Raw genomic sequence first — 20,002 nt, 5'->3', positions numbered from 1 at the left:
GAGAGCATTATCGAAAGAATGATAAAAATAAACAATCTAACGACAATGCTTCTTAAGACATGAATGATTTTAAGCAACACTCTTTTAAATCAACATCAAAATGTAAATGTAAAGCTATTTGTTTTTAAATGTATTGACATCCCAATTGAGAACATTAGTGTTGTATAAATATTTACAGCAACTATGATCCCAATCACAATAACCAACAAATTGTATTAAAACGAAACAATTTATTTACCACTTGTTTGTTTGTTTCAGCTTATTTGATAGAGAAGTCAGCAGTCATAACTACTTACTTAAAGTCGGGAGATTGTTATATATACAAAAAACAAACTCTTGACCTTCAGTAACTAGTAATGAATGTTTTGTTTTATGTTGGCCTGGTGTTTTCATGTATGTATGTTTAAACCTGGCGCCAAGGTTTGCGTCACCGCTAAGTTCCACTCGATGATTTGCACTTTTTCAATCGATTATGTTTTCACCCATCTCTAACAGCGAAAAGCTAAACGCGTACCATCCCTAATTCGCTTGACGTTGTTTTTGTTATGGTGGCAGAATAGCAGCGATTTACTTAATTGCTATATATATAATATAATATATAGCTAAACACGATTCTGGTGATTTTGGCAGAGGATGAGGAGATGTGCTCCATGAGGTGCTTGTGATATACAAGGATTGTGCGTGATTTAGTTGGATTTCCCGAGTGTACAAGATGTGGAAACTGCTGCAATGCACGGGAAATGCAGTTTCCAGGCGCATTTCACCCGCCACTCACAACATGGATGCAGTGTGTCTCAGGTGCGTTGGCTCGGGTCAGGTGTCCGCCGCCGATTCCGCCGACGAGCAGGTGCTGCGCAAGCGAAAGTTCCAGCCGCAAAAGGCGGCGGATCTCAGCGAGGAGTTGGCCGGCCAGCTGCCCACAAAATCGCGGGTGGTGATCTGTGGCGGTGGCATAACCGGTGCCTCGGTGGCCTATCACCTGGGCCTGAGTGGCTGGGGCGGCGAAACCCTGCTCGTGGAACAGGATCGCGTGGGCGGGGAGCTGCCGTGGTCCGCCTGCGGACTGGCCGGCCGCTTTGAGCCCAGTTACACGGAACTCAAGCTGGCCGAGTACTCCATCGACCTGATCAAGCGACTGGCGGAGAAAGGTCTGCCCACCGGCTGGCGGCCAGTGGGCAGTCTCAACTTGGCCCGCAGCTGGGACCGCATGACCGCCTTCAATCGCATGAAATCGCAGGCTTTGGCCTGGGGCATGCGCTGCGAAATCCTCTCCCCGGAGCAGTGTGGCCAGCACTGTGAACTGCTCTCGCTGGACGGCATCCAGGGTGGCCTGTGGATACCCGAGGACGGCGTCTGTGATCCCCAGCTCGTGTGCCAGGCCTACATGACCGAGGCGGAGCGGCTGGGAGTGCGCATCGTGGAGCATTGTGCCATCAAGAAGATCCACAGCGAGCACGGCAAGGTGCGGGGTGTGGAGACCACCGCTGGCGATGTGGAATGCGAATACTTTGTCAACTGCACCGGCTTCTGGGCACGCGAGGTGGGCACACTGTCCAAGCCGGTGGTCAAGGTGCCCTTGAAGGCGGTGGAACATCACTATCTGCACACCAGACCCATCGAGGGCCTCAGTCCGGATACGCCCTTTGTGAGGGACTTCGACGGCAGGATCTTCTTTCGGGAGTGCGAGGGCCACATCCTGGCCGGGGGCTTCGAACGGGAGGCCAAGATGGTCTACGAGGATGGGGTGATACCGCTCTCGCAGACAGCCCGCCAGCATCCGCCGGACTGGGATCACTTCCACGAGCTGCTGGACGCCCTGCTGCTGAGGGTGCCCTCCTTCCGGGAGGCCACCTTGGACCGGCTGACCAACTCGCTGCAGGTCTTCTCGCCCGACTGCAAATGGATCCTCGGCGAGGCACCCGAAATCCAGAACTACTATGTGGCCGCTGGTAACAAGACCATGGGCGTTTCGGCATCCGGCGGCATTGGGCGCGTGCTCACCGATCTGATCACCAAGGGCTCCACCTACGTGGACCTGCACATCCTCGACATCAGTCGGTTCCTGGGGCTGCACAACAACCGCAAGTTCCTGCGCGACCGCTGCAAGGAGGCGCCGGGCAAGCACTTCGAGATCAACTACCCCTTCGAGGAGTTCCAGACGGGCAGGAACCTGCGCATGTCGCCCATCTATCCGCAGCTCAAGGCGGCGGGCGCCGTCTTCGGCCAGTCGATGGGCTACGAGCGGCCCAACTACTTCGATCAGCAGGACAAACAGGGTGGGTACGATAAAGGGCTATGGGCACAACCTTACGGAACCACTGTTACGTAGAAAACATGTCACAAATCATTGAGCAAAGAGAGTCTATTCATTGAATATTTTAATCATACAGTGAAAGAACTCACTTTGCCGAATCATAAGTACATACATATCAAATTTCACCCTAGTTAAAATATGTTAACTATTTCAGAGAGAATCTGTTGCCTATACTATTACTATAAACTAACTATACAACTGTTGCTTAAAACATTTAGATGGATAATATTACCATTGATTTCGTCATTTGATTCACATGTCTGAAATATTGAAAGATACAGTTCATATGCTTCAAAAGACAAAATCATTGGAACACACATAGTCGATTTAAGGCAGTTTCAACGTAAATATCTGTTGCCTTAATATTTAAAGCCAACATTAAAAGGTATGTTATTTTAAACTGACTATAAAACGGTTGCTTAAAACATTTAGGAGGATAATATTACCATTGATTTCGTCATTTGATTCACATGTCTGAAATATTGAAAGATACAGTTCATATGCTTCAAAAGACAAAATCATTGGAACACACATAGTCGATTTAAGGCAGTTTCAACGTAAATATCTGTTGCCTTAATATTTAAAGCCAACATTAAAAGGTATGTTATTTTAAACTGACTATAAAACGGTTGCTTAAAACATTTAGGAGGATAATATTACCATTGATTTCGTCATTTGATTCACATGTCTGAAATATTGAAAGATACAGTTCATATGCTTCAAAAGACAAAATCATTGGAACACACATAGTCGATTTAAGGCAGTTTCAACGTAAATATCTGTTGCCTTAATATTTAAAGCCAACATTAAATGGTATGTTATTTAAAACATTTAGGAGGATAATATTACCATTGATTTCGACATTTGATTCACATGTCTGAAATATTGAAAGATACAGTTCATATGCTTCAAGTGACAAAATCATTGGAACACACATAGTCGATTTAAGGCAGATTTATACACAGACAACGCGAATAAATGTATAAACTAAATGTTCAAAAGTGATTTTAAACAATTTGAATATACTCACTTGTTCATTATAAAAATGTGTATTATTATTATTTTTGTCATTTACAAATATTGTTAAAGTGATTGGGAAAACAAAGCATGGTGCCTAAATATTTATGGTATGCTTTCAAATTAAATCTTCGCGAATAAGTTGACTAGAGCACGTTGAGCATAACATTTAAGAAGATGATGTTACCATTGTTTTAGTGAATTGAAACACATTACTTAAATATTAATGAATTCAGTCAATTAGTTTCAATTTCTTAAAATTATTGTAAAACTCTTCTAAATTATGCAAATACAGACAATGCGAACAAGTTGATTTTAAAACGAAGTGCATAATCAAAAAAAATTAAAAAAAAAAATCACTTGATTTTATATATGTTTAATTCATTATATATATTTTTTTTAATATGTATTTATGTGCATGTATACATATTTGCAGAAGTAACACAATCTTGTTTCAGAGAGCATTATCGAAAGAATGTAAAAAAAAAAAAACAATCTAACGACAATGCTTCTTAAGACATGAATGATTTTAAACAACACTCTTTTAAATCAACATCAAAATGTTAATGTAAAGCTATTTGTTTTTAAATGTATTGACATCCCAATTGAGAACATTAGTGTTGTATAAATATTTACAGCAACTATGATTGCAATCACAATAACCAACAAATTGTATTAAAACAAAACAAAACCTTGAAAGCACTTGTTTTAAATTTAAATAATAAATAATCTAAAATAGATATAAATACCTTGGCTGAATTACTAATCCTTCTCCATTTTGTTCCTTTGTGCCAGATGAATTTGGACTGCCGCGCTTTCGGATTGCCCAAACGCGGACCTTTGGCAAGCCGCCGTGGTTCGATCACGTGGCATCCGAGTATCGGGCGTGCAGGGAGCGCATTGGCATCGCCGACTACAGCTCCTTCACCAAGTACGACTTCTGGTCGAAGGGCAACGAGGTGGTGGACCTGCTGCAGTACCTCTGCTCAAATGACGTCGATGTGGCCGTGGGCTCCATCATCCACACAGGCATGCAGAATCCGAATGGTGGCTACGAGAACGATTGCTCCTTGGCACGCCTCTCCGAGCGACAGTAAGTACATTTGTTGCCACTTCCTGTTTCAAAACGAGATAATCAATGAGTAAACACTTTCAGTTACATGATGATTGCACCCACCATCCAGCAAACGCGCTCCATGTGCTGGATACGAAAACATATGCCGGATCATTTGAGGGCCAAGGTGAACGTGGCGGATGTGACCTCCATGTACACGGCCATCTGCATCCTGGGACCCTATTCGCGCATCCTGCTCTCCGAGCTCACCGACACGGATCTCACGCCAAAGAGCTTCCCCTTCTTTACGTATAAGGTGAGGGATTCATTTTCCGGAAGAATGAGATTTGCTTAAAGACTAAGTTTTAGTCTAGTTCCTTGGGAATGAATCAGAAAACATTATCAATAAGCATTACTCATTTAAAACCCTATATATTTTATATTTAATTTGTACTTGTATGAGGATTAAGTTAAGAACTAATCTTCTTTGGTTCAAGATTGCTTTCTCATCTAACGTTTCGCACTTTATTTTATGCATAAGTCAAGTAAAACCTTTCTTATTTGAATGAGATATGTTTAAGTACTACGTTTCAGTTTAGTTCCTAAGGAATGAGTCATTACTCATTCAAAATCCTATACATTTTTAATTTGATTTGCATTTGTTTGAGAATTAAGTTTGGCTCAAGATTGCATTCTCATTTAACGCTTCGCACGTTGTAAAACTTTTCCGTTTCGAATGTTATTAGTTTTAGACTAATATTTAAAGAGTGAATCCATTATCCATATTATCCATATTAAGTATCAATCCATCCCTCCATTTTTAATTGATTTGAATGAGGATTAAGTTTAAGCCTACCCTCATTCCTAAGCATATATTCCAAAACATCCCTCCTTTTTTAAAATCGATTTGTTTTAATATTCATTTTTAATATAGTATAAATGTGATACAGCACTAAACCGGCTGCCCATTGACAATGGTTTTAAAAAGCTTAAGCTTGAATCTGTTAATTGATAGTTTATTGTTGATCAATCCTTTGTAGGAACTGGACGTGGGATTGGCCGACGGCATCCGAGTGCTGAACATCACCCATACGGGTGAACTGGGCTATGTCCTCTATATTCCCAACGAATATGCTCTGCATGTGTACTCGCGACTCTATCAGGCTGGCCACAAGTTCAACATACAGCATGCGGGTGAGATAATAACAATAACTTATCTGAACCGAATTGGGAATTAAGACAATCGTTGCCCATTTAAGGCTACTACGCTACCCGAGCCCTGCGCATTGAGAAGTTCTATGCGTTTTGGGGCCAGGATCTGGACACCTTTACCACGCCGCTGGAGTGCGGACGCAGTTGGCGCGTCAAGTTCAATGTAAGCAGGCCTCCCCCCTAAATGTGATACAATATCAAATAATCGAGAAATGCAATTCCTTTGCAGAAACCCATCGACTTTATTGGCCGCAAAGCGCTGCTGAAACAGCGCGAGGAGGGCGTGAAGCGGATGTATGTGCAGCTGCTGTTGAACGACCACGACCACGAGGTGGACATGTGGTGCTGGGGCGGGGAGCCCATCTATCGCGACGGCGTCTATGTGGGCATGACCACCACCACCGGCTATGGCTATACGTTCGAGAAGCAGGTCTGCCTCGGCTTCGTGCGCAACTTCGACGACGAGGGACGCGAGCTGGCGGTGACCAATGAGTACGTGCTGTCCGGCCACTACGAGGTGGAGGTGGCCGGCGTACGGTTCGAGGCCAAGGTCAATCTGCATTCGCCCAACCTGCCCACCAAGTTCCCGGATAGAGAACGCGAAGCCTATCATGCCACTCGCGACAAGCCGGACCAAGCCGATCTACTCTCATTTGGCGCTCACTTGACCAAAGTCACCGGCACCGGAACGCCAACGGAGGACCTTTAAGGGTTCCTGTTCCTCTTCCCCTTCCCGTTCCCGTTCCTGCTCCTGACCAACATCATCTGCCATTTGGCTGTGCCAAGCAAAGATTTCTAGTTAACACTCGAGAGTCTCAAAAGCAAAGCGATATTATTCGGTTTAGTACGTTAGGGATTCGAGCGAATATTAGAGGGGCAAATATGGTTGATAGCACAACCGAAGGCAATCACTATTAAATCTAATTTCCCTTATCCACTATGAGGCATTAAAATCAGTTTATCAGTCAACAAAATTACTTTTAGAGAAGCATTTGACGCAAAAAAAAAACTCCGTTTTAGGTCCAGTATTCAAGCTACCAATTAATCCATATCAAATTTTATATGAAACAATTTTCTTTTGGATGAGTTTTGTTAGCTTAAATACTGACCCTTAAAATTTAACAAAATAACACTTGATTTCATGTTCCACATTGATTAGAAAAAGTATGTTTATTACTGGATATTAAAAAGAAGGTAACGTTTGGTGAGATATTGTTATGAGTAAGAAAACTATTGGCTTGCTCAATTACTAGATTAGATAAACAGGATTTTTTTGGTTTTTTTTCGATTTCAGCTTTTACAAAATTTTAGGAAAAGCTACAAAAAAAATTAAACGCTGATAATGGCATAACATCGAATTGGTATTTATGAAAATCCAAGAAAATCGCCATTTATATCTTGTTCTCTTGAGAGTTTCGGTTTTGTCTTGTCAATTAAACATATACAATAAGCTACAAAATGCGGTTCTATGTCCGTTCTATATATCTAAGAAACTTCCGTGATATTGGAATAATTGAAGAATGTTTTGCACATTGTTACAACAACAAAAAAAAACGGCACAAGAAATGTTAAAATTTTTGCTCAGAGCTGGCTTTGCAACTAATTGGAGTACCGAAAAAAAAACAAAGGGTTAAATGCAAATTTATATAAGCGAAAAATTAAAAAATGTTTTTGAGACAGTTTTGAGTAATTTTTTTTTGTTTTTTTTTTTTTACTAACCCAGACGATTGACTTTGTAAATTATATGGTGTGTAAAATGTATAAGCCACATACAACACACACACACTTACACATACAGCATATTATAAATCCTATTGTACTATATACATTTATACAAATATATTTACTGTTTACAAAAGCTTTCATAAGATGTTGATCCCCCCGAGAGCTGCCAAAAAGTTTGAGCAGCTGTTCGGCGCTCGGGGTTTGTTGGGTTTTCGCTGGCTTTTTGGCTAAGACATTCAGTTGGGCGTGTGCTAATGCCCGAAAACTCAGTGCCCAAGATTGCAGCACATGTTTTGGCCAAGTTTCGACTTGCTGACTGGCTGACTGGTTGGCTGGTTGGCTGGCTGGCTTATGCTTTGCTTTTGTTGTGCTTTGCTAGCAAAGTTTGCTTCCCCAAAAATACAGAATACAGAATACAGGCTACCGGTGGTCTGTTGTGCCATTCCCCTTATCCCCCCGCCATTAACTTTCTGTCCTGAAGGCACTTTCGGCCACGCTTGGCTAACTCTTCTGGCCAAGTTCTCTTCATTCTCCATTCTCCAGTCTCCATTCCCCACCTCCCCCGGCTGTGTAGGATTACAAACTATCTTTTTGTTAGTAATTAGCTGCACACGATAAACGTGACATTATTATTGTTGCCAGGCAGTTGGGCAAAAGTTTGGCTCTCCCATCTGAGACTCCTCTTTGGATTTGGATTTGGTTTTGGCCCTGGCTTTGGCTTTGCCTTTTGGTTTTGGCCCATTTGAATTTTTGCAGAGCAAGAGGAGCAGGAGGAGCTCTTGGCCGGGCCGTTTTACAAATGAGCATTTGTTAAATCAAAAATTCAAGTGGCAACGCCGCACTCCAATGGCGCCAGCTAGCCAGCTCTTCGTCATCCGCATCTGCCTACCATCCACCCATCCCCATCCGCATCACCATCCCCATCCCAGCCAGAAATGATCAATTTTGAGACGACGACGACGCCCCTCCTCGTGGCACCAAAAAAAAAAAAAAAAAAAAAAGAAAAAAAAAAAAAAAAAAAAAAAAACCAAATACCAACTGTCTGGTGATGGCTCCTCCTTCGGGTCGTGTAATTTATGCCCATTTATTGTGTGGTCGGTCGCTCCTACCGTCTTTTGCCTGCTGTGGTTTCTGCGGAGAGCAATCACTGAATTTGCATACAAATGTCCCATCCCAAGCCATTCTGATTCAGAATCTGATTTCGATTTTCAGTCGCCGCCGTCGTCGCAATTCTAGGGTCAATTTGTGGTCTGCAAACAGCAAACTGGACTCTGAAGACTAGAGCCTTCATCGAGATGACTCTACATTTATGTATGTATGTACATATGTACAAACATACCGGAAAAACTGAATATTTTGGCAAATCAATCCAATTTTGATAAATCGTTTGCCAAAACTAGCGTGCGTTTGCGTAATGCAGTGAAAAAAAGGAGACAAATGCGCAGGCGCAGCTCGCCAAAACTTTAAGCTTTTCGCAGGAACTCTCAACTATTCAGCATTTTAATTGAATTTAAATAAGCTTTCTTACTTTTTTGTTTGTATAGTACTGTATTAAAAAACACTTACTTTTTTTTATAATTTTAACTTTGCCAGTCCGGGAAGACGCGTCTCTTTCCGACGGAGGCGAATCCAAAAAGAATTAGAGAGGAGACTTCTGGAATTCAAGATGGCTAGATGCATGCAATAAATCAAGGGCATCAATATTTTACTGTCTAGAGTTGTCATTCAAATATCGATTACCACAGATGTAAATCAAAATCACAGAATTAAAAAAAAAAAAAAAAACTTTAAGTGAAATTGACACCAGAAATTACATGAAATATGAACATTATAAATGCTTGCTAAACACTAAACGCATTTTTCTCAAAACTACTTTTTTGAAGTGGTTGACATGATATTTCAAGTTCTACTGAACCGATTCTTTTAAAGTTTGGTATATATCTTCTTTATACAACTTTCAACCGCGTTGATGTTGATTATAAGTATTTTTTTAATATTCAAAAAGGTAAAAAAAAATTGGGTAAAAAACATTTATTGTTTTCAAGTCGACGCCATTTTATTGACGAAGAATTTGTTTGAAATTTTTTTCAATCTCACTAAGGGCTGAGATCATGTCAGCCAGGTCGCACCGATTTTTTTTGAAGACCGGACTAGGCGAATTTTGTTTTATTATTTTTTTTTAATCTGAAAATGTCAATGGAAAAACATTAAAAAAATGTGTATTAAAAATGATATTCGATTTGGTTTTTTACCCTACTTGAAAAAATTTAAGCTCCTAGACCAGAATACCCCCTTACATAAAAATATTTTACAAATTATGTTCCCTAGAAATAAATAGATAAGTTTATAATTAAAAAAGACCCACAAATGTAAATTAATCGTTATAAGTCAAGGGAATATATCAAAAAGTTCATCAAGGGTGTTCTTTTATTGGTGTCACAGCTTTTGAAAGTTGGCAACTCTTAAAAGAATCACTTGACTTGCCTATCGGTGAACCTAGAGCTCCTGGAATTGCCACGTGGTCTGATCTAATTTAAGGTTAAGTGTTCTGTGGCAGTACAGTCGCACAAATATCGATAAATTGTTAGCTGATAGCAAAAGGCTAACCTCCAACACTGGCAAGCGTTGAAATTCCAAAAACAAAATTAAGTTTGTGAACAAAAGCATTTAACTTTAATATGAGTTTACGGCCATTTCAACTAGAAAACAACAGAAGAGAGATGCTTTTCGTGGAGCAACCAGAGATCAAAGGGGTGGCTCCCAAATCTTCAAGTGCATTAATAATTCCAGGAACTCAACAATTCCAGGAACTCAACAACTGAATTTATAAAATCGCACTTATACTTTTCTAGACCCCAGAATGTGACTTGTTACCTAATGAAGGAGCCAAAATCACTTCGCATCGTTGAAGTCTTGAAATAGTTATTAAAATGTTGGTATGCTGTGAACTATTTTCCATATATTTACTAAATGAATTGTTTAAATGAAATGTATTATTGGTTACATTTTGAGTGAAATTTCAAATATGAACTCACAATTGTATCCCTGCTCCTTTATTTCAAATTAATTGCTTAATAATTACTAGTTTATATGTGAGCAACAAAAAGTGTTATTGAAAAGGTTATAGTTATTAGCCCAATTTAATAATTATAATCTTCTTTCTAAATTTAGTTAGATTTTTGCTTACGAATTATTGTCTAAATAGTAACCAAAAGAATTGTTTAATTGAAATCTATGATTGGTGACTTTTTAAGCGAAACTTAACAAATGAACTCCCAATTTCCTTTCATGAAAATCTCTACCTAAATCCCAACTCATGTCGGAGCACGTGCTGCTGTCCACTGGTCCAATATTTGCCCATGCGAAGGATGCAGTGGGGGTCAGGAGCTGGAGGATTGGTTAGCCGATGTTTGCAGAAAATTAACAAATGCCGAAATGCCGGAGCCCAGAAGCCCCAAAAAGCCGACGGATTATGTTCGATGGGATAATGATTTCAAATCCTCTATGGCCGAAAGTAATGCGCCTCATTAGAGGTTAAGCTCCCGGCTCCGTGGTTTTCCGCCGCCTTCGGCCATCCGGATTTCGTCCGGATTTCGTCGGGCAAGAGGGCTTTTGTTTGCCTAATTTTCCACGTTGATTTTCTAGCCGCAAAACAAATGAAACGTTCGCTGCATATTAAGCGTCTAATTTAATTTGCCAGAGCCAAAAACCAAAAACCGAAACAGAAGTCGGGGGTGTGGCAAAGCGGAGGAGTGGAAAAGTGGAAATGTGAAAAAGAAGTGGAAAAGTCAACCCCCGGGACGACCAGTGGGTGGATTTTGGACGGGCTTAAATGCTTCATAATGAAAATCTGTGATATCTTGCGGTTTGGCTTTGATTTTTCCCTTCTGTTTGCCGTCGCTCAAGTGGTTGATGTTGATTGTCTGTCAATAGAAGTGGTCCGGGATTGGGAGTTTTGGGGTTCTGTATTCCGTATTTTCGGGATTCGGGTCTGGGATTACAAGTTTTGAGTGCCGGGCACGTCCCAAAGAAGTTATTAGTGACCGTGCCTAAGCCTTTGATTGCCCAGCCACCCATCTCCATAAGTCCTAATTTGTTTATGGCCCAAATTGCATTTGAATGCGCTGGCAACTCGGTCTCGGATTGGTTCATTCCATGTCGGGCGGCAAAGTTATGGTGGCAAAGTCAGGCCACTTTCCATCGAAAACATCTCACTACGCGGTGTCCCCGGCTACTGTGCTTCAAATGCTGGGAAACTCGTTGGGGGAAAATGTAAAAACATTGTACATTTATTAATTCCTTTGAGGTTTTCAGCTGTTAGTTTATGGACTGAAGTTCGAAATAAAATTTGGACTTATGCAGACACTATACAAATTATATAATTTAATTAATTAAATTAAGCTAAATATATTTAAACTTCGTTAATTTAAAAAAGCCCTTATCTAGATAGCACTCCTTTAAATAAATTTACCAAAAATGTTCATATTAAATTATGTAGCTTGTAAACTTGTTATTTACTATTTTTCATTTGGTTTTTTCTGGCATTTGAATACAAAAAGCTTAAGAACTTTTTTGAAGCCTTTTAAAAATAATTAAAATATTCGAGAATTCGTTTAATATCTTGAAGGATACTATAGGCCCTACATTTAAAATTGTGAATATTTAAATAAGTATCTGGTGAAATTGTTATTTATAATTTTGTTATTGATTTGTTTTCAATTTCGAAAAACTAAAAAAGAAACACATCATACTGAACGCATAGTCATATTGAAACACCTTTATAAGGCTTTTAAAAATGTTTTAATAATTGAAAGCAAAATTTTCTTTATCTTATAGGACACTGTAGCCACCCAAGTGGTCCACCTCCGTTTCCGCGACACCATCCGCTCCATCCGCACCACCCACATCAGCCACACCACCCACTCCACCGTGACAAGGCACGCTTCGCTTTCCGCGCCTTTGCATGCGACGAGTTTGTCACTGTGATTTATGCCTGAGAGGGTTGCACCGCCAAAGGGGAGTGGGTGTAGAGTGGGTGGAAAGTGGGTGCAAAGTGGGGTCGATGAATAGTCAAAAACGCGAGCTCACATGGCCGTGCAAGTGGAATAGAAGCGGCAGTCAAAAAGGCAGCCGAGCAGAGGAAGCTGAATCTGAGCCAGTCAGGCGGTCGCAGGCGTCAACAGGATGCCAAGGACGAAACGAAGGAGGGGGGTGGGTGGTTCAGTGGGTGGTTCGCTGCCAGTGGAGGACGAGGATGAGCCGACGGCGGAGGGTTGCGATTACAGTGTCATTGGCAGCGTCGACGGCGTCACTTTGCGCACTGCCAAGTGCAGCCACCAGAACCGAATCCAAATTTCAATACCCAAATCAGAGTCACCCCAAAACACCCACTCCCCAAAACAATATCTAAAAAGACAAAAACAGAAGAAAAACAAACAAGCAAGGGCGAATCCACGCCCAACAGCTACAATTGAAGATTTTATTTCATTTTTATGGCTTTTGGAAATTAAATTGTTGTCAGCGCATACAAAATTAACCAGAGCAGACGGATTTGCATAGCCAGCCAAGAGGTGTGACCTCTAACCCCTCTAACCCCAGCAACCACACAGCCAGCCACCCACTAGCCCAACCACCGATGTTATTGTTATAGCCGCCATATCACCCGCTGGGCCTGTGGTCTTTAACATTTAGCAAAACATTTGATTGCCGTCAGAATAATCCCGAAGGGGGAATCCCAGGACGCGAGGATGGGTGGGCCAGGAGCCCTTTTTGATTGCCCGGGAGGAGTGCCACATATCCATAAAGTTCAGAGCCAAGGGCCGTAAATATATGTTTATTCTAAACAAAAGCCAGGCGTCCCAAAAAAAATGTAGGTGATCCAGCAAAAACTTTAAGACTTGCGGGAAAGGCTTAAAAAAGTTTGAGCCAAATTAAAGTTACATTCAGTGGATTCAGAAAATTAAATCAACTTAACAAGCCATTATAAAATAAATTTGTATTCCTAAAATATGTTTGACTTAAAGCATTAGTTTTGAAGAATTAAGGTTTAAAAGATTCTGGCCATATAAGAAATGTTTATAGACAAAAAACAGTTCCTTATTTTAACATAGCTATAGACATTTTCTAAAATATGTTTGATATATATTTTTTAATTTAAATTTTTACATTTTTATAACATTTTGAGTTTCTAACGTCATGGACTTTGGTTTATTTCAATTGTCTAAAACATTTTGTAAATACCAATTAGTTGCTTTTAAAAAAGCATACCATTTGCAAATACAAGATTTCTTTGTTTTAAAATTAAATGAATAAATTATTAGAAAATTAGATAACTTTACCAATCCAGTTAAATATTCATATTCTAACTTGTATTTGATCTTATATTAATATGCTACTAACTTCTTTACCTTTTAAAGATTTATAAAATTTATTTTCAATCTTATCTTTCAGAAAAAAAATTAATTCGCAAAATGAATTTTTCACTTGATGGGACAACTTACTTTTCTGCATCTTTAATGGTCAGCTGCCAAAGTAAAAGCCTGGGATTTTAGACTTACAATATTCCATTCTGCCCAAGTCAATTTGCAATTAGATCTTATCCGGAGGCAGACGGACACTCAGGATACGGGGATTTAAGCCAGGTCCCGCATAAAAAACTAAACACGCAGCAATCAATCGATTAAAAAAGGGCAAAGGGCAAAAACTTTTGAGTCTGGAAAGGCGTTGTGAAAAATAAAAAGGGGGAGGAGCTGGAGCAGGAGCAGGCGGAGGATGAAAAGGATGATGGCCCACCTATGGTGTCCAGGTTGAGGTCCTGCTGGAAGAACGCCCCAGGGACCCGCAGCCAACTGAAGGAAGTCGCCTCGCTGGCTTTTGTCTAATGCGCCGCTTATCTCGATATTATTTGGCCATAAAAAAAGGACACAGACACATGTCATTTGTTATGTGGCCAGTTTAACTGAGGGAGTGGACAACACTCGGCGGAAAACCGTTGAACTTCTAAATGGTAAGAAAAAATGTACTAACAAATTATTTGCTTGTTTTATTAACAGATACATGATTTAACTTTAAGTATATTCAAACAAATTATGATGATTTAAATTTAAGATTTTAGTTTATCCGTTGAAGATTAATCACAATATTGTTTTACAGTTTTTAAGAAAATTGTTTTTAAACCTAAAGCATTAGTTATGAAGAATTCAGGTTTAAAAGATTGTTGGCATATAAAAAACGTTTATAGACATAAAACAGTTCCTTTTTAATCGCAGACTTTAAGCTCATTTATTAATTTAATTATTTCTTTTTTTTCCCAGAGTGTAAAAAGAGCATGCAAAATATAGCAACACCGCAAGAAAGCCGACACCATGATGCCCTGCTCCCAAAATCTTAAGGATTCAGCACCCGTCCTTCGGCTGAAACCGAATCCTTCGGCCAAATCAAAACCAATTCCACTCCGAAGGGCAAGGAAAATTGCAACATTTCACATGTCACAACGAGGGCAATTTCCCAACCCACAAGAAATTGGACCATGTCGAATCCTGCGGGTTCCGTTGATTTCCACCTCCACCCCCAAAAATAATCCAGTGTGCCAGCCACGCGCGTTTCAAATCCCTTTAGTTACACTGTTTCGAATTAAATATTTACATTTTGGATGCGGATGCGGATGCGGCGGGCATGAGGCCTAAATTTCGATTCACATGTGGGTGTTTTTTTTTGTTTTTTTTTTCGCTGGGATGGTGGCATCTGGATACTAGATAGTGGCCATCTAATCGGTGGTGGACACTTGTCGATAGCAGGAGCGGTGTTTTCCCAAGGTTAAGGGGGATTTATATTGTTCAGATATGTCCGTTCATTGGCTGATCAAATTTATAAAGATCTAATAGTCACATTTTTTTGTAATTTATCTGAGATTGTCAGAAAATAGTCTAGATACTCCTAGATAGTTATACAATACAATATTTTACTACTTAATCCATGTCATTTTTAACTAATTGTATTCAACCTGTACCTAGTACCGTTTAATTTGTATTTTAATTTAAAAAGTTTTTATTTTTAAACCCCTCTGAGGGACGCCCCTGTCCGCCACATATGAGTTTAGATCATCAAGGCCACTCCCCCATCGGTTTTGTGATGTGCGTTTATTTAGTAATTTGTTTGTCTCCCGACTTAGTCACGGTTTATGGTTGACATTTATTTTATGAGCGTGAAAAATATATCACTCGCCAATGGCAACCACCCCATGGGATCGGGATCGGGATTGGGAATGCAGGGTTCCACGCAGGTGGCTGCACCACACACATCCCACCACCCACCGCACCACCCACACCCACATGCACCACTTAAGCCAATTTTGATAGCGTTTTATTGATGGGCGACTTGTGCGTTAGTCTCGCTCGAGTTTGCTGATTGAATCAGTGCAGATGTTGATGTTGATGTGGATGAGGATGAGTATGAGATCGATGGCCAAGACTATAGTCAGCATGAGTCAGTAAGAAACTTAAATGTACTGCTAAAATTAACCTACATTTTTGACCCCATAGTAGATTTTTTATATAATAACAAACTAAGCTAAAAATACACCAGACGGAGTACTAGTGTTTTAAATAACTAATTATTTAGGTATGATCAAATAACTTATGAAATCACATTCTTATATTTTTGTAACCACCAAGCTAAATTTACAAAAAACAAAATAGCTAGCGTCTAAAATATTATAATATTGTGATTTGATCAAATAACTTATAATTCATTGATACAAATCCTTTTGAAATACAAACAATTTTAATAGCATATTTCAAAGATAAATGTTTGGACATGTTGCGCTTCTTTTGGGAAAATTTGCTAAAAAAAATGGATAAATAAAAACAGTATAAGAAATTAATTTGTAGTCCAACAATAGTTAAACAGTTCATAGATTTCCTCGATAAATAAGGTTGAAAATGTCAAAGGTAATGTCTAGAAATGTTTTTTTTTCCGTATGTCACTTCCGTTTTGCGAGTATTGTTAACCGCTTCTAAGCGCATCAATTATGCCGGGTAGGCTTCTTACAAACTTATTGGCCTATAAACTAATCGCATAATTGCACAAAAGTAATTATCCTTGGGCTGAGCCTCGGCTGGCTCATTGTGCAGCAACTATGCGGTACAGATTGCCTTGGTCCCGTCCGCATATCCTATATCCTGCATCCTAAGTCTTTAGTCCTATGTCCTTAGTCTATAGTCCTTAGTCCTCAGTCCTTGTGTCCTGGCGCTCTGATTTTTCCACCTTGCTGGCCAACTATGCGGCTCATCCGCTCCGCTGAACGCCGCCAGAAGGAAGTGCCGTGCAGGACGCCGAATGCAGAATGCAGAATGCGAAATACAGAACACAGAGCACAGAGCACATAGCACAGGACACAGATCACAGAGGCACAGAAGCCCAGAATACAGGACGCAGGACTCAAATCGCTGGCAAAACAGTTGGAAAAACACAGCAAGCCGAACAACAAAAACAAACACAAGGACAGGCCTTTGTTTACCGAAAGCGAAAGAGAGGTGAAATTAAAATCAAGCTGTTGATAGCAATCACGCACTCGAGGCAGCCCGAAATGGATGAGAATGCACAGAAAAATATTATACGGCACAGCCTTTTCCTTAAAATAAAGTTCATAACAACTCTTTAAAGTGTAAAATTTTTATTTAGAGCTTAAGAAACTTTATTTATTTTTTTGCTTCTGGTTGCCATTATTTTTTTGTGTTCTTGTAGCGATGTTTTTTTAATCAGTTTAAATATGGTTTAAGAATATTTATATCGGTTTAGAACAAATAGATTTCCTTAAAAATCAAAAGAGCTTTAAAGAAATATTTTTTAAGTATCATATTCAATTTTAGATGTACGTAAATTTATTTATTTTTAAATATTCTCTATGTTCTTGGTTACAATCATTTTTATAAAACAACTTGATGTTGATAAAACTGAGAAGAACCCTAAGCAATCATATTTTCTAAACAATATTTTATTTGATTGTTCTGTTTTAAAATAAAATAGATGTCGTTCACAATGATAATGAATTATTTTGAGTATGAGACCATCCAAATATTTTGTGCCCCAATTTCGCCCAGTGTACATGTACTGGCTGTCCTTTCTGCAATTTCGATGGCGATGCCTTCGGAGTGGGATGCATGCATCACTAGCCGTCACACGGCCAACTGCCTTGGTTTCCGGCTTTCGGGGTACCAGAATCAGCGAATCAGTGAATCTGCGACTGTCATTCATCATTCCTCTTATTGAAATGGCAAGCCATTTCTTTAGCTCCCGAATCTCCAGCTCCATCTCCATCTCCAACTCCATCTTAATAGCAAAAAAGAAAAGTAAAGTGAGGCGGGGCAAGGCAAAGTAGTTAGGGTTGACATCCTGAAGTGGCCCAGTGGCTTGGCGGGCACTAATTAAGTTGAATCTGCACAGCAGATCCCCGATAAGCCAGGATAAGGGATCAGGATACGGCCACGGTGGTTAGGGATAATCCTCAAGGACTGAAAGGATGTGGCCGGGTCGAGTCCCTCGATCTTTTGTGCCTTTTTTAACATCAATCGGGGCAATTGGATTGACATTTTCAGATCGCAGCATCAAAGCTTGGCAATTACTGTTACACGGATCGACATCTCAATAATTGCGGTTCCATGGTAAATGCTTTGTTAGGGATATTTGAATTAAAAAAAAATTTTTTTGTTGATCTATGTACAGAAAGATAGTGATGTGGAATGATAATCGTTTTGATACAAAAATGTCGCATTAATTAGATTTTGATAATTGGCGTATCCCTTTATCATTATCAAAAAGAGAGGCAAAGCGAAAAATTACAAATTTTTAAAATCAAATTAACATTATTTAATGGTAAAAAGGATACGTGTTTGTTGGCCTTTGAAAATTATATTATTTAGTTTTTATTAAGTTTATATTGGAATAGAGGCAATAATGATCAAACATTTAAAGCGGCTTGGTAGAACATTTTTGAAGAATGACATGTTATTAATTGATCAATAAATATAATGTAATGCCTACTGAAAAAAAAGATGTTTTTGAACAGTTAACACGCTTTTTATAAATGTTATTAACAATTTTGTAATATGATGCCAATTTGTTTTGTTTGCCCAAAATTGAGGCTTAGGAATATTTAAGAATTATAGTTTAAGCACGGATAGTTTTATGGTTGTTACACTCAACGACTTTTGCCTCTAATCTGAGCTACTCATTAAAATCATCTCATGAAGCTCAGCCATTTGTGATCGATATTTTTCTGCAGGAACGGTTAAGATCTGCAATGAAGATCACTCTATTCTCCCCATTTTTTTTTTTCATCTCCAACTCTCGACTTCAGACTCGCGACTCGCGACTCCCGACTTTTGTGGCCAATTAGCGGCTGCCGCAAAATGAAATCATTTCTCACAGCTATTGCTGTGTGCTGGGCAAAAGTAATTAATTGCCAATGGATTCGGTGGAGAGTAATTTACCACCACCCCCCACCCCTTTTGTGCACCAAACCCCCCTCAACTTAATACCCTGGTTGAGTGATTTTCCAAACGGACAGCCAATCGAAGCCAGTGCGAGTGCGAGTGCGAGACTGAAAGACTGAAGAATCAGGCGAAAGACTGGGCCAGAGGACTGTGCCAGAAGAATGCGCCAGAAGACTGTGCCAGAAGACAGCGACTGCAATCGAGAGAGGCGCATACTTTCCAAGGCAATTATCGAATGCCAGCGTGTCAGCCTCGACTCCCCATTCCCGACTCCCCATTCCCGATTCCCGTTCACCCCGATTCCTCCGATTTTCCGATTCTCCAGTTCCCCACATCTCCTCCGTGCCCTCTACATCACCAGTCGTCGGTGATTCTACCGCTTTCGAGTCGCCAGGGCGTCGCCGGTTGGCAGAAGCGGGACTTTCGGCCCGTCTGCAGTTTCAGTATTCAGTTTTCAGTTTCCCTGACGCCAACAACGCCTCATCGTGTTTGTTTGGCCGCCAGAGCCGTCAGAGCCGCCACCGCAGGGACGCCGGCACAGGCACCACCACCGAAAGCACCACCAATAGCACCACCACCACTCGATGGTGGTCCCTCCAGCCAATAGTGATGACCATTTGGCCTTTTTACCGCAGAGATCTTCAATAGGTTTTTGTAAAAATTAAATCCATAAAGCACTACAATATGTTCCCCGAACGGCACCTGATAAGATAAAATATTATAATCAGATACGAATATTAACCAAGCAATAGTAGAAGTAACTATTTGGACTTTTTTTTATAAATTTGCATATATTTATTTATTATATTTTTAACACACCCAAAAAATAGGTTTAATAGCAAAAAATAGTACACATTCCAAAAGTAAAATCTATTAATATGATTTTTGGAACATTGGGGCCTACTGTGATATGAAAACATTAACAACATTTTGTTCTTGTTCATGTTTTGTATTTAGAAGCTAAGATTAGATTATGGAATATAATACAAGAATGATGTTATACCAAAGAGTTTTCATCCATTTCTTCCATTTGTGTTAATAAGTGTGAAGAATATTTGCGATTTGATTTATATTGTTTTAAAAATTACAATTTAAAATACTTAAATTTAATATTTAATTTAATTTTAATACTTTTAATAATAACATAATATGTTTAGATATATTTTAAAGGATTTATTTAGTTTATTT

At 39.7% G+C, this 20,002-nt stretch overlaps 1 protein-coding gene and 1 long non-coding RNA gene across 2 annotated transcripts; both read left to right on the top strand.

Annotated features, from left to right (window-relative positions):
• Window positions 1–520: 520 nt before the first annotated feature.
• Window positions 521–7,466, top strand: LOC128260356 (pyruvate dehydrogenase phosphatase regulatory subunit, mitochondrial). The gene is made up of 6 exons (XM_052993298.1): window positions 521–2,276; window positions 4,127–4,424; window positions 4,488–4,701; window positions 5,426–5,579; window positions 5,645–5,760; window positions 5,827–7,466. Exons 1-6 carry the CDS (start codon window positions 713–715, stop codon window positions 6,304–6,306), a joined length of 2,826 nt encoding a protein of 941 aa, XP_052849258.1. The 5' UTR covers window positions 521–712; the 3' UTR covers window positions 6,307–7,466.
• Window positions 7,467–9,895: 2,429 nt separating this feature from the next.
• On the top strand, window positions 9,896–15,172 carry LOC128260293 (uncharacterized). The gene is made up of 3 exons (XR_008268125.1): window positions 9,896–10,258; window positions 13,773–14,328; window positions 14,636–15,172. It is a non-coding gene; the product is annotated as an uncharacterized LOC128260293 (long non-coding RNA).
• Window positions 15,173–20,002: the final 4,830 nt, after the last annotated feature.

This window comes from Drosophila gunungcola (genome assembly GCF_025200985.1).
Source record: "Drosophila gunungcola strain Sukarami chromosome X unlocalized genomic scaffold, Dgunungcola_SK_2 000021F, whole genome shotgun sequence".
NCBI lineage: Eukaryota > Metazoa > Arthropoda > Insecta > Diptera > Drosophilidae > Drosophila > Drosophila gunungcola.
Note: the sequence above shows the minus strand (reverse complement) of the source record. Positions and strands in the feature narration are given on the sequence as shown.

What these genes read in the sequence shown, in the direction of transcription:
- LOC128260356 (XM_052993298.1), top strand. Translation starts at nt 713, where the DNA reads ATGTGGAAACTGCTGCAATGCACGGGAAATGCAGTTTCCAGGCGCATT. An exon ending in CGATCAGCAGGACAAACAGG is followed by an intron (nt 2,277 to 4,126) that starts GTGGGTACGATA and finishes CCTTTGTGCCAG; the next exon opens with ATGAATTTGGACTGCCGCGC. An exon ending in GTTGGCGCGTCAAGTTCAAT is followed by an intron (nt 5,761 to 5,826) that starts GTAAGCAGGCCT and finishes ATTCCTTTGCAG; the next exon opens with AAACCCATCGACTTTATTGG.